The 15494-nt window shown below is 35.7% G+C and overlaps 1 protein-coding gene across 1 annotated transcript in view; it reads right to left on the reverse strand.

The window, feature by feature from the left end:
• Nucleotides 1-5336: 5336 nt before the first annotated feature.
• The window catches only part of LOC138936445 (notch homolog 2 N-terminal-like protein A), a 74286-nt gene continuing 64128 nt past the window's right edge, over nucleotides 5337-15494 (reverse strand). The window contains exons 5-6 of the mRNA XM_070301867.1: nucleotides 8782-8915; nucleotides 5337-6080 (exon numbers count right to left, since the gene is read on the reverse strand). Coding sequence (XP_070157968.1) covers nucleotides 5974-6080; nucleotides 8782-8915 — 241 coding nt within the window. The 3' untranslated portion in view covers nucleotides 5337-5973. The remainder of the gene's footprint in view (nucleotides 6081-8781; nucleotides 8916-15494) is intronic.

Here is a 15494-nt window from a genome sequence, read left to right on the forward strand (position 1 = left end):
TTCAATTGCCAGCCCATCAATTAACGATTCTGCGGCTAATCGTCTCCACGATTATCAATCTAAAGATTTTTGAAGATAACGATAGTGATGTTGCATCAACGAGTGTGAATAAACTCGTTTATAGCGGATGTTCTCTCAGCGCAGTGCGATGTCACATATGCATCAAGGAGCGAGTGGTCGCTAATAACGCGTTAAGATTTGATAAGTCGCTCGATTTCGTTTAAACTGAGATGTGTATTAGTGCGAAAATCCAACAGCAACGGGAAAATTTCATTTAATTTGAAACGGATTTTATTTCGGGAGGATTCAGATACGAAGCTTATACGCGTACAGGGAGAGAGAAGAAACTTTACTAACGCAGCTTATGTTAAATGTCGCTGCTACCGCATTATTCCATGTGTGAAAAAAATGTCGCTATTAAAAAAATTAAATATCCCGATACTACAGCGGGACATGTTTTAGAGATAAAATAGAAAAGTCTCGTCGAGTGTAAATATGTGTTCAAACAATTTGCTGCCAAAGCGAAAAATAGTCTACCTCTATAACGAAAATATATTTTATCGTTGCGGCGAAACGATTTTCGAGAAACGACGCAACAGAATCTCTCTCAGGTTTATAATAACAAACTTGTATAATTGGATAGTGAAGAATTCGAAAGAAAATTGACTTCGATCGACACTTTTGTCGAGAGATCTATCCATGAAGATATAAATCCGCTATACTGTTGATCTCGCTCCCGCTTTCGTTCCCGCACTCTCAGAAAGGATTTCTGATAACGAGACAAAAAATATTCTTCACATATTTAATCGTATCGCAACCTTATGCGGTATAAAAATAAAACAATTTTAAAATTAAATCAATAATTCCTTTTCTTCTCTCTCGAATTAAATAAGATTGTCTTACTATCTTGAGACAAGAGTAACGTGTACAAATCTAAGCTTATATAGTCTTGCGTTTAGAATAACTTGATGTTAGATCGCTACAAATTTCCATCTTCATCTTTGTGAGAAAATTAACGGGATAGCACCAAGAGCATTTTATTCTAGATTTAAGAATTTTCCATTTAAGATTAAAATATTCCTTTTTCAATAATAAATATGATATCGATCCTATTTTATGATAGATTGAAGAGTAATTAGCATTAGATCCGGAAATCTTTTCTGTGGTTGTGCGTACCGGATAAGTTCATTCGTAGGAAATATATACGAAAGAAGTTTAACGCTATTATTGTCTCTTAACGACATACATATGTCATCAACTATGAATTTTTAAACGGCTAATCAAATCTCGACGCTCCTCTGCAGTAAATTAAATTTTACCAACTTGGATGCCAAGCTTGACCGAAAATCTCGCGCAAATATGGCATATTCGTATCGCGTAATGAGCATTAATGAAGTTTAACTTTCGGTCCGCTACCGAAAGCAAGAGCGAAAGTTGTAGCAACTAGTTATATATGTATTCATGAGTATCATTTTAAAATTAACATCCCCATCGCGCGCTCGCGTGTGTCTGTATGCGCGTAAAAGAATGCTCTATTCAATGTAACAGAGAAGTCGATAAATCTTCCCTCTCTTTTCGGAGTCGTGAGTCGCGAGTGTATGGATTTCAATCGTCTTTGAAGGTATCTAAACGACATTTCTACGGACCAAGTGTGGGTGGCAAGAACAGAAAGAGAGAGAGAGAGAGAGGTACGTACGTACCTCGGCGTTAAAATTCGTGTACCGTTGTAGGAATGGTAGATAAAACACGACACGTGGGAACGAGGCGCGAGTTATCGCGCGCTGTTGTAATAATTATCAGCGAATCGATCGCGACGCGTGACGGAAAACTCACGGCCGATTATTCGCGTGTTTCCGGGTGTACCCATGGCATAAAAGTACCGCTTTTTCGGCGAATATACAGCGTTTCTCTATTAAACAAATAATGCAGAGAATTTAATTAGAAGATATCGTGTCTTCTGACATTTCAAATGTCAATATCAATATTTTGATTAAATTAAAAGCTAAAATTAAAATCTGAAAAAAAAAAAATATATATATATATATATATTATAATATAATTTGTTAGAATTCGTCTAAATAAGTTGCTAAAATTTATTTTAAAGAGAAATATTTATTAAATATTTTCTAGTGTTTATAAGAAAACGATATAAAAAAATCAACAAAAAATTAATTTTCCAAAATTTAATGCATATTTTATGAAACATATTTTCTCTAAAAAAATATATATCTTAAAATATATATTAGATATTAGAGTATTAAAATAAATTAGAACACATAAAATAAATTAATAAAATAGTAATAAATTAATAATAATAATAATAATAATATAATAAAATATAATAATAATAAAATAATAATAATAAAATATAATAATAAATTATAAAAAAAAATTTTTAGCTCTTTAAACGCACATGGTTGTAAAATGAAATCGAAAGAAGTATCTTCACTTCGATTTCTGTATGTATTTTTTTTCTTTCCCTTCCATTGCCCTTAATCCTCGACACATTTCTTATCGTATAAATTCTCCGCAACAATTCCCCAGGAGAAACGGCAAAAACAGCGAAACTAACGCGCACTTTACTTTGCAAGCTCTGCCTTGCCAGTCACTTCGCCACAGTCCCTCGTTCGTCGTGCTACGCATTTTACGTGTGTTCGAGCAATGGTATAAATCAGCCGGGAATGGATAACCCATTCATCCATTTCGTGTCTCTCTCTCTCTCTCTCTCTCTCTCTCTCTCTCTCTCTCTCTCTCTCTCTCTCTCTCTCTCTCTCTCTCTCTTGCTCAACCACATGTGAGAGACAATACTTTAATATTTTACGCTTACGCGATTTATGCAGTGATAAGTAATTTATGTTAAACAAATGACGAGAGAAATCATATTTCTCTTTGGAGGAATAAGAAATAATTTATTTCTTTTTTATATTATTTTTTCTACTATTCAATTCGCAACCGATATGTAAAAATTTCACATGATAAAAGATCATATGAGGAATCCATAAAATGATCACGCGAATGTAATTTTATAAAGAATACTATAACTTTAACGTATCGTCTGTCCTTTTGACTTGCATGTGTATGTATATATGTGCTTGCTGTAAACCAGTTACAGAAATTACACGGATAACATGATGAGCGAGCAAATGTACTCAATCTTCCGACATCGTTCGCGGTAAAATAGATCGAATAGAAAATAGATGGATTCGATCGTGCGTACAAGCAGGACCCGTTTGATTTTAATTAAGCAGCAGCTTGTATTGGCTTCGTTGCAACTGCTAAGAGAAATGGGATAGTAGCCGTTCAATAAAAGTAAAATGCTAGCTTTTAATTGATAAGAAAGCTCGTATACATTTTTCATGTCAACAGTATATGAGCTTGAACAGCCTTTCATGTCAAGGTCATTAACTGAAGATAATCAAATATCTTTTTATTTGTCGTACAGAATTGTTTCAACATAGTTATTAAGTGTGTTAAAAAAACATTACATTGCATGTATTTCATGTTTTAATAAGAGATTTTAGTTTTTTTGTCTTCTATAATATAATATAATTCTAATCTTATATAACATATTTTTTGTATTACATAATATTGTATAATAATATTAATAATGTATATTACTATAATAATATTAATAATGTATATTAATCTTATATAACATATTTTTTGTATTACATAATATTGTATAATAATATTAATAATGTATATTAATAATGTCCCAGACAGCACAAAACATCTTCAGGATCATCCTGAATATGTCCAGGACGGTTCAGGACATTTGTAGGATGTTTTAAGATATTATTATAAATATATTTATAAAAATTTAATATGCATACATAATTATTTTTAGTTGTGTCGGCTATTTAATATAATTTAGAAATCTTAAGTATTACAATGAGTATTAATGTCCTATAAATGTCCAATGGATAACATCTGGATGTCTGTAGGATATATCTGCCCTGTCTATTATATTGGATGTCTTTTGGATTTCCAGAGGACATATACATGTGCAATTAATTGTTAATATTAATTTCGTTCAATATTAATAATTGAATTTGATGCGCACATTTTCATATATCCAACATTATTATTTGTTCACCGCTATGCGACGCGCGAACTCGTATTTGAGATTTGGTCATGAGAATTATATAAAAGCTTGCAAAGAGCAACTGACAGGAAATTACAAATGTAATTATTTTCTATCAGTTCAATTTCTGATGTAATCCCAACATAAGGAATTCAGATATTGGATTGTTTAAAAAATATTACACGACTCAAATCCGGAAGCCAATCCTAAAATATTCATGTACAGCATGAAAGCCTCAAATATTAAAGAACATAAACTATTTTTAATATTAGATTTTTAGTATTGGCAGTAAATAACAAAACATAATTTTAATTTAAATTTTAAAATTTGCTCCTTGAAACATACGAAAAATAGCCCTAACATATCTTATAAAAGTCCTTAGGATGTTCCACAGGACTTGAATTCTCCAGAGGTTAGTATACGGCTATCATTTACTCTTCCTCAGGACATCCAGAGGAGATCCGAGGATTAAAATGGGATATCCTGAGAATATCCTGCATGTATGTCCTGGATACCCTTTGGACGTCCTAAGGACATCCTTGTACTGTTTGGGGTAATATCAATAATATTAATTAATAAGTCATGCTTTAAATATTTTTGTTTACATAATCATAAAAATTTACCGTGATAAAATAGGAAGATTAATTTGTATTATGAGTACGCTATTCAACTTATTGTTGGACGAAATGAAACAGTCAATATATAAAAAATATGAAAATATAAATTTGCTTTACTCCGTCTAAAGCCCGAATCACACTAGCGGCTCGCGGCCGCGACCGCGTCTGCAATTGCGATTCTGCCTCAGCCAATCAGAAAGCAGCGATCAACGATGGCGATTGGCGATTGCCGTTTGGACTCTCGTCCGTTTTTCGAGTCGCAGCCAATCACAGGATGCCGTATGGCCACGTGTTGCTTTGCCAAAAATGCACACAATTTTTTTCTCTTCTTTATACGTGTATTTCTTAATCGTTGTAGGTTTGCATCCATATTAACTATTTTTCAGTTCACTATCATCAGATTCCTCTAATATTTCATTACTTATTACACTATATTCTTCAGAGAAAATACCGAGTGGTAGCCGTAATCACCAATTGCAAGTGTGATTGAAACATAGCAAATCGCAATCGCAGACGCAATCGCAGTCGCGGCCGCGAGCCGCTAGTGTGATTCGGGCTTAAAGCAAAATAAAATGTAAACATAAGAATATAAACGTAACAATGAGAATATACAAGAAATACTTGAAGGGCAGAAAATGATGGAGTCATCGAATATAATCGCGGTCGCGAGCTATAAGAAGTGGATCAACAAATTAATCGGGGTGTGAGAGCATCGATGGAAACTCTCACGAGACTATTCAATCCTCCGGTCGGCGTCGCCGGTACAAAGTACGTACAACTTCAACAATAAATTCGAGTTTCTTGCCGCATCGTCGCGCGACGTAGATAAAATCGACGATTTAATTCCTCCGCAAGAACTTTACCGAGCAGGTACAATCGTCGCGATCGATCAAACGGCAAGACTCCTCTTCGCTCCCTTCCTCTCATCTCCAATTCGTACACTCTGTATCTCTGTATGTGTGCATGAGTGTAATGATGGAATCGGAACGATATGAAGAAAAAATGGCAGTTAGAAAACGAGTATTGCAAGAGCGAGCCGAGGTATCACTCTCTCTCTCTTTCTTTCACCCAGCTTCTCATCCCGTCTTTCTTTCTCCGTTTGCATCGTTTTCCCTTCTCTCTCGACCAATCAATTTTCTAGTTAATCGTTTAACCGACTGTTCGCTAGAGCAGTTTCTAATTAGTGGAATCCAATGGAGAAGGCGTGATCGGATCGCTCGACGCGAGGAAAATCCTTTGCTAGTCAGGGATTAGATCCTTAGAAACGAGTCGCTATAATCGCACGCGACGTAAAATGGAGCGTGAAGAGGGTGGTGGCTCGTGCTCGGCACGAAGTGGCAACAGGCAGGTCAAACGATGAGAGTTAAAAGAGCGGGATGCTGGAAATTGAACCATTATAACTTGTTACGCGAGCAAATCATTTCGAACGAGAAGCTCGCGATACTGTCGAATTTCATTTCGATGGAAATTATATGGCATCTTATTATTCTCTTCAAGTAAACCAATAAAATGACAGAACGTACGATTATATAAATGCATTCAATCTGTATAATATCTTGCATTCCTTAAAATTTATATTTCTTTTTCATCTATTTCTCTCTCTTTCTTCTTAGATAAAAAATAATTTTTATTTAATCGGAATAAAAATAAATTATAATAGCGACGTGTAAGCGTACAAGCCTTATATCAAAAATCTAATAAATATCTAAAGAATCTAACAAATCATAAAATAGGTATTAAATTTGAGGAGTAAATTTTTTTTTTTTTTTTTTTTCCCAACTCGATCTCTTATAAACACTAGAAAATATTTAATAAATATTTTTTCAATTAAAAAAAATTTGCCAATCTAGTTTGTAGACGAATAAATACTATGTTAAAAAAATAAATATCATGTTAAAATCCAAAATGTTTACTAAGCATTTATGCTGGTAATTAATCAGGCGTAACTGTTACAAGCAGGATCGATACGCTGAGAGGAATGGAAAGTAGGAACTGGCGAGTAGAGAAAAATGAAGAAAACGGGATCTTAACGACGGTAATATACCGGGACGAGAGGCTAGAGGAGACTTCTCGAGCACCGATCGAGGAAGTTCAGCGACTCCTCGCGGTAGGTAGAATAGTTACGATCGACAACAACCATCTCACCGCCAACACTATGACTGGAGGGGGGGGGGGGGGGCACGCCTTCTTCGAGTTTCGATCCCGGCGCGGACTTATTGGAGTGTCACGGGAGCGGGAAGAGCAAGTGTGCCTTCCGCGGAAGATGTCGATCGCCTTGAGCGGAAAAGGCGATAATGACGGGCGGCCCCGTTCGCGCCAACGTCGTTCGAGGTATAAAACGGAGAAGAGGCCAAGGGAAAGGATGATCGAAATAAGAGCCACGGTGCGTGTAGTTATACAGGCAAGTCTCTTCAGATGATGGAGGCCTCGGACGAGGGCTTCTCGAATGCCTGCCGAGACAAATGGCAGGCACAAAGCGGCACTTTGTATTTAATGTAAGGTAAAATACACGGCGGCGACACGCGTGAGCAAAGTTACACAAATACATACCGAACATTCAACGTTCAATTTCTTGCCTCCCCCACTATCTTATCCCCAAGAATGCCCGCGAATTTATAGGTGCCCGTTAACCCGAAAAAGGTTCGATTAAACGAAACAAGATTTAGCATCCTGGGAATTTAATATAATATCGATGCCTTTAAAATCAAATGACATTGATTTGTTAAAACTGTAATTTAAAAAATGAATTATGCTTTATAATATTTTTAAAGCCTTATTAAGTATTTATTTATAAAATATTAAATCGTATTAAAAATGTACGTGTATAGAAAAAAGCAATTTACGAATGTGATTAAGACATTGAGAATATTTGCGTGTCTAAATAAATAAAAAAATTCAACCTACCAATCCGTATACATAGTTATAAAAAATAAAACAAAAATGTACGCAATTTAAAAAATTACACGTATTATATATTCTACAATGTAACATCGCGTATATATGTACGTATATACGACGTCTTTTTATAATATCAGGAAGCGTGTAACGATCAGTAACGAAGAATCCACCTGCGAGAGGGTAGAATTCGCTCGCGTTTCTTTAACGGGAGAAGGTGCGCCAGCACAAGGTGGACGGAAGAGAGATGGGGGAGAAGAGGGGAAATAAAGGAGCAAGACCAAGTAGAAGGTGGGGTCGCCATGGTCGTGGTCCGCCTGGGAAAAAGAGGACCACGCATTGTGATCCGGGGAGCGAGAAGGCCACGCTAGGCTGACCCTAGGCTTTACATTAACCATCCACCGCGTATACACACGTATACGTAAATGGCCGGACACCCCTGGCCGAGATTGTACCTGTTGCACCGAGTAATCATTGCTCTGCCGTGCGAGAGACTTTCTTCTCTCTCTCTCTCTCTCTCATGGTTATTCTCTCGTATTTTTGGAGCAAACAGAGTGGAACGTGTGACAGTCTCCGACAAACTTCGAAAATCCCGCGGCGATTTATCGAGACGCATCTGTAATTAACCAATCGGCGAAGACTTTTGCCCCCTCCCCTCCTCCCACCTACCCCCGCCACCCAAATGTCACACGAACAAACGATTCGCGAGGATCAACCTCTCCTCGCTTCGTGAGAAAAGTTTACGAAACGGTTTTCACGGAAATCGCGAAATTTCGAGATTCTCGATATGACAGAACGAAAGTCATTATTTATCCCGCGCTCCGGAAACAGGAGACGAAGAAGGGGGAAGAAGAGATCCTCTCTCTCTCTCTCTCTCTCTCTCTCAGACGTCAAATTATATTTCTCCGCGACATGTAATTAATTCCACATAATTTTTAAAACTCGACAATATAATGAAAATCTCCGTAGATTCTACCATTCATTTTCCTTAATCTTGTGACAAATGGCATCACATACACGTGACACGCGAATGACAGGGAGTTCGGGAAGAAGAGGAGCGAAATATATACGCGAGGAGATCGTACGCGTTGATACGAAAAAGTTTCATCTTTCACTGGAATTGGGATTGTACGATGAGAGATTTTAAGGCGCGATAGGAAGTAGAAAGAAAAAAACTTTACTCACCTTCGGGACAGTGACACGCGTAGCCGAGCTCGCCCAGCTGATGACACGAGCCTCCGTTTTCACATGGTGACGGATCGCAGGGAATGTAGTCGCTCTCGCAATTTTGTCCGGTGTACCCGCTCGAGCACATGCATCTGCGAGATAAGAGAGAATACAAAGTTGAAAATATGTAAACAAGGCTAAATATGATAATCTAAAAAAAAAAAAAAAAAAAAATGTAACTTTAGATACTTTATAATTTAAATTAGAAATTCCTGTAAATAAATAACTATAGTTTCCCCCCCCCCCTTATCAATTTTAATGCGTGAATAATCAACACGATATGTGTGCATTATCGATTTTCCATGTGACACGAGAAATCTGTAAGATGATCCAACAGCGAAAACATAAAACAATTCCATCGATTTCGCGTTGATATCGATGACAATAATCGAAAGAATATGACACTGTCCAGTAATCGTGCCACCCGTTTCGATCAATAATTATTTCAAACAAAGCAAATCTTTTCAAACATGTAATGGCATATAAAAATATTTCTTTAAATAAATTAAAGATCGTCAAGCATCTTTTTCCTTTTTTCCGTGAGAAATTTTTATTTAAAAAACTTGGCATATAATACTCTTATTTTAAAAGTTGCTATCCTTTCGGAAAATTCTTTCATGATTCATAGACATCATTCCAATGTGACATTTACACGTCACGTAAAATACTCGTTCATATAAATATCAATATACATATATTTCCCGTTTATTAAATATTATTTTATAAGACTATCCTTGTCTCTAGCACTTTATTTACAGTGCTGCCGCCTATTTGCTATATATATATATATATATATATATATATATATATATATTTCATCCTTCATTTTTAAAATCCCTCTTAAAACAGTGATAAAACTCAGCTTATTATGCTTAACTTAAATTTATCAAACGATTCATCGGTAAAAATTACAAAACAGTATTTTTTTTTTTTTTCGCTTCACGCATGCGAGGATAAGGTAGAAAAATTTTAAATCGGAAAATAAAATTTTTCCATTCTTTTCGCAAACGCACCTCGAGCCGGCGACGAACAGTAGCAGAAGAAGCACGCGCGTGAGATTCATTTTCGCTTGTAATCGATGCCCACGAACGATCGCAGCAGTGAAACGTAATCCTCATATTTCCACGAAGAGGCCCGATGCGCGAATGTTCACTCCATTTTCCGAGAACAAGAAATTACCGGGAGAGGAAAGGGGGAGGAGGATCCAGGCTCGCGGGCACAGCCTCTCTTCTCCTCTCTCGTTCCACGAAACGATCAATTAAAAATTCACGGTATACAAACGCACTTGATATCTTTTTTTCTTTTCACACGACTCTTATAACATTAACCCTTCGCACACAAGTTCACACACTATCGAACACTAGCTTCGGGAAAGGCCGCTTTACACACGAGAGAGTAAATCCAACTTGTCAAAGAGATGACTGCGACATTTGATAGAGAAAAAAAATTTCAAGAGTAAAAATTCATAAAATATAATCAGTTAGTATAAATACGCGATTCTTATATCGATGATCACACTGTATTTAATATCACGATACAATGTCGCTCGCCTTCGAACTCGCGCGAATTACTCGGTAGTATCGCGGTTTAACCGACGAACGGCGCGTGTGTCTTTCCACTTGAACACTGAAAATAATCATACTCCGTTCGGTTTATAACGGTTTATTACTTGAACGAAATCAATGCTCGAACGCGAACGTGGGAACGCGCGCGCGAAATATACAGCGTCCTTTCGGGTGACTGGCGACTGACTAACCTTACCTTCCGCCGTGGACCGCTCAGAGGGCGCCAGCACCGCGCGTTTCCCTCCCCCACTACTGCAGCGCGCGCTAGGACTCGTCCCCCTCCATCTCTTCCACATCAACGTGCGCTTTCTCTTTCTCATCATTCGCGCCCCTCTTTTCTCCTGCACTCGCGCTTACTCACACTTGAAAGTTCCCTTCTCGCCCTAACTTCGTTGCTTTCCGATCGAAACGTTATCTTTTCTCTCTCTCTCTCTCTTTTTCATTGCTCTGAGCCAGCATCTTTGCACAAGAGCATCTCCTTCTTGCATTCTGCCATCTAAAGAAGGAGACAATCGACTATACAGATTCCATCCAACTCGAGGTTATGTTTCTTTAATGCAATTTTTGAATATTTATATAAAAAGGTTTATATTTCTTTTTAAATATATAAATAATTGAAATGTAATGTAATTCTTTTTTTTTCATATACAAATTTATTTTTTAATATAAATGTTTACAGAGAGAAGTAAGGTTCCTTTCATACAAATTTAAATATTTATAAAGATGTTAATGAAATTCTTTTCAGATATATTAATAATTAAGATATAATATGATTATTTTTATTTATGTTTTCTTTTTTTTTAAATATAATTATATTTCTTTATGTGAATAAGAGGTTTATTTATGATGGATTATAAATTAAAAATTAAATTGAATTCTTATCAGAAATATTCCCTATGCTTTCGTGAGTGCGAGAAAAATATTCGATAAATATTGTCAATATTAAACTCCTTGAATGTATACGTAACTTTGTCGAATAGTTCTTAATCCCGTGATCGGACGTATTTTACTCGAGTCAATATCTTAATCGCTATTTTCGTGTCCGGAACACGCTCCGTTTGCATGGCGGCAAGGTAAATATGTATAAAACCGCGAAATGACGGACGTGTTCGGGGTCTAGTGCATATTTGGCAAGGATCGAGTCGCGTCGAAAGTAAAAATAATGACTTGTGCGAAACTGTTTGCACAATATGCACCTTCGAAATTTTCGAAATGGTGTCAATACTGATCTGAAAGTTTCGAATAAAAACTCACTTTCAATAATTAGGTTAGGTTACGAAAGATCTTTCAATTTTTATTAACAAGCTGCTGTACACAAGTATAGAAAAAAAAAAAAAACAAGCATCATACACTATATATATTTTTTAATTATTAATTATAATAATATATAAGAAAATTATATATTTAAAGATGCATTGATTGGTACGTTATATATATTAATAAAAAGTATGATATTATATAATAATAAATAATATAATATAATTAATAATTAAATTTCAAAATATAATTTTTTACATATTAATATAACTAATAATTATATAATTCATATATAATAATATAAGCAATCAAAAAGAATTTATTATAATATATTTATAAATTAATATTTCCATCGAAAAAGTATATGAAAAAAATACTGAGATGTGTAATATTTTTTTTATATTTCATAATTAATATTCCATTGTTTAAATATCAATAATAATTTAAAGCTTATCGATCGATTATTTGCAAAGGATATATTATTCGTCCCCTGACGACGAAGACAAGGCCAACTTTAAAGTTTAATTTTCACTTGTTTACCCACATTATGCGGAGGATAATGGTCTACGGGCAGAAAGAAGAACGGATGCTCAGCGGGACGTGTTTTCCAAGTACCGGGGGATGATCAGGATTTTCCCCGCGGGATATTCGATCGGTCGTCAACGACCCCTACTACCTCTTCTCGATATCCTGGGGCTCTAAATGTTACAGCACCCAATGAGTCTCTCCCTCGCCTAATCCATTATTCCGCGTGACTGACCGCGAATGATTCTCGATACATTCGATTTTCGAAAGGCTCGATCGCACGTAGATTATCTCTCTCTCTCTCTCTCTCTCTCTCTCATTTCTCTCGTAGCTGCGATGATGATAGCGCACTCTCAATTGTTCGGCAAGAATGTTAGATTCGTTCCAATTGCATTCTAGAAAACAAGATTGTTCGCGAGAACGAACAATGCAGACACTGGAGTTGTGTACTCGAGAATACATCTTGTTTCGCCATAATGTTCCACAATTGAAAAGCGGATCTGAATATTTCTCTGTGCTTGATCGACGATCGAAACGTATAAAGTTTGCGCGTGACAAAAAATATCAAGTTAATTATTTCGTTTAAAAACAGAAAAATTCCGATATTAAAGATTTTCACATAATTATCGAAAAAAAATTAATTTAATACATTGTTTTGATAAAAATGTTAATATTAACCGTTTCTTCTTTCTCAATTGTATTGTCTAAATCCTAAGCATTTAATCATTTATGTGTAAAATTATTGAAATATTGTACACCTATATAAAAAATATATATTTGAATATATATTTATTATCAATATTTTAAGTATTTTAAAATATATATATAATTTTTTCATCTTTATTTTTTTTTTTAATATTTTCATATGTTGCATGTTAAAATAATATATATATATATATATAATAGATCACTAAATTTCTTTCGCGGTCTTTATTTTTTAAGAATATCAATATACATTATGTGTTATAATGTATATGGTATAAACGAGATAGGAAGTGCCACGAGTCGCGTCTCGAGTCAAGCCGGATTTTTCTCCCGCAATTAATTAATGATCGGTCGTCTTAATTAATTAGTCATTCGATAAGCATTGAACCCTTAGCGCCAATTAAGACTTCAGTGTTCAGGATCGAACCTAGCCGCGACGCGCAGCGCGTTTATGTCGGCACGAGAAGCTTCCTAGCTCACGATCGTGCAAGCTTAATGGGAGTAATCGATGAAGAAATCGAATGTATCTCTCTCGATAAAGCTTAATCGACAACTATAAACATCTCACGTGATCGAAATAAAAATACGAATCTGACGTTGCAATCACAAAACGATTATAAATAAATTTATGATAAAAAAATATATATATATATAAATGACATATTTATTGAAATCATATGGTATATATATATATTTTATACTTTATTTTCTTATTTTACTTTGACATAATTTTACGTAAACTATGAAATATCTCATAAAATTATTTATTGTGCAATAATGTTAGCTTAGATATTTTAAGCTCAAAAAATGAGAGACATCAATTGGTGTAAAGAAAATAAAAGAAGATTGACATTGAAATCTTCGAAGCGCCTCTACCCAAGGTCAAACTAATGGCACCATCTTATGACCCCCTTAGAACCGAAAAACTTTTGTCTGAAACATTTCTTTCTATCTTGCTTTATTTTTTAGATATTTAGGTGTCTCAATATAAATTCCCCACTCTATATATAAGTAAAATATAAATAAAAATGAAATATTATAAATATTATATATATATATATACATACATATATAATATTTATAATATTTCAACAATTTATGTCATGATTACCTTATTTAGTCTTCGTCAATTTGTTTACTCAAATAGTTTCTCTATTTCTTTCTCTCAAATTTCAGTTACCATACAGGGTGTCCTATTTGAATCTATTACCCCTTTTATTTCCGCAAGGTAAGATCGAATTAAAAATATGTTCAGTTGTAGGATTCAAAGGGAGCCCAATTTCATTATTCTGTACATAAAAGTATGTTAGTATTACGATAAGATTATCGAAAACTAAATGTTTTACGAGATATTTTATATTTCATATCAAAATATGTTAAATTAAGAAATTAATAAAATAAATGGAAAAATACTTAATGAAAAAATACTTTATTATAGTGTCTTAAAAAGCTCTCGAGGTAAGCTACATGAATATGCAATAAAAATGGGGATTCCCATTGAGAAAAGTTGACTTGGTCCCTACTGGACCCAACACGGATCCCCGATCCAAAATCTAATAAGCTCGTCTATCGGCCCTCTTCGAACCCTACAACTTTTGTTCGAACATATTTTTAACTTAACCTTACCTTGCGGAAATGAAAGTGGTGATAGATTAAAATGAGACACACCCCGTATATATTTTGAAAGCGCGAAGGGCTTAATGTCGTTCCTAGCTACATTCTGTCCTCCTTCGAGACCCATTCTTTTATTCAATATTCCGGGACAGTTTATATCCTTCGATCTAGTCTCCGCGATGAACGACAGTCACTTTTTATCTGCATCGGGTAGAGCGGATACGATTGGCCATAATTTCGCCATCGATTTCGACTGCCGGTTATTTCATTCTGTCGCGGGCGTCATAAAAGAGGAACAACACCAACCGCGCGCGAAGAAATACCACACGGAGAGATCTATCGTCTTCCACGAAGAAAGGACGAAGATGACGTCGGTCGGAGGGAAGACCGATCCTTGGCCATTTCTCAAGAGTCCAGAAACATACAACTCTCGCGCGTCGCGACAAAAAGTCGCTATTTCCTTGGGGTCTCTTAATGCGCCTTCTCCTTCGACAGGTAGATGAAAAAAAGCAAGGGAGGAGGAGGGAAGTAGAATTAATCGAAAGTCTCGCCGGTCCGGAAATCGCTCGCGTAAGTGTATCCCGGAGACGGTTGCCGGTGGTCCCTGTCGACGTTTTGTCATTAGCCGCGAAAAATTGATACGGCTCCGCCGTCGATTTAATTGACGTCAAATTGGAGCGCGGACGGAGGGAAGATTGGATTCGCGAGAGAGCCATTGCGCTGAGAAAAGAGAGAGGGAGAGGGAGAGACGAGGGACGGGAGAAGCTTCGTGAATACCGGGGCTCGATTCCGGCTTCGTCTTTACGACGCCATCAAATTTCACGATGAAAGCATCCTCCGACGGAATATTAAGTACCCTTTGGTTAATAACATTCCTCCTTGTACAGTCAACGTTGATACGCGATGTTTGATTACGGTCATCTTCGTGTAACAAGATGAATTAGGGTGTCCCGTGTAACACCTGCTTCCTCGAATCTTTTATTGATACTTATTGAGCGATTTAAG

This window comes from Polyergus mexicanus, unplaced genomic scaffold (genome assembly GCF_030449975.1).
Source record: "Polyergus mexicanus isolate NDT 795.1 unplaced genomic scaffold, iyPolMexi1.0 SCAF_9, whole genome shotgun sequence".
NCBI classification, from domain to species: Eukaryota; Metazoa; Arthropoda; class Insecta; order Hymenoptera; family Formicidae; genus Polyergus; species Polyergus mexicanus.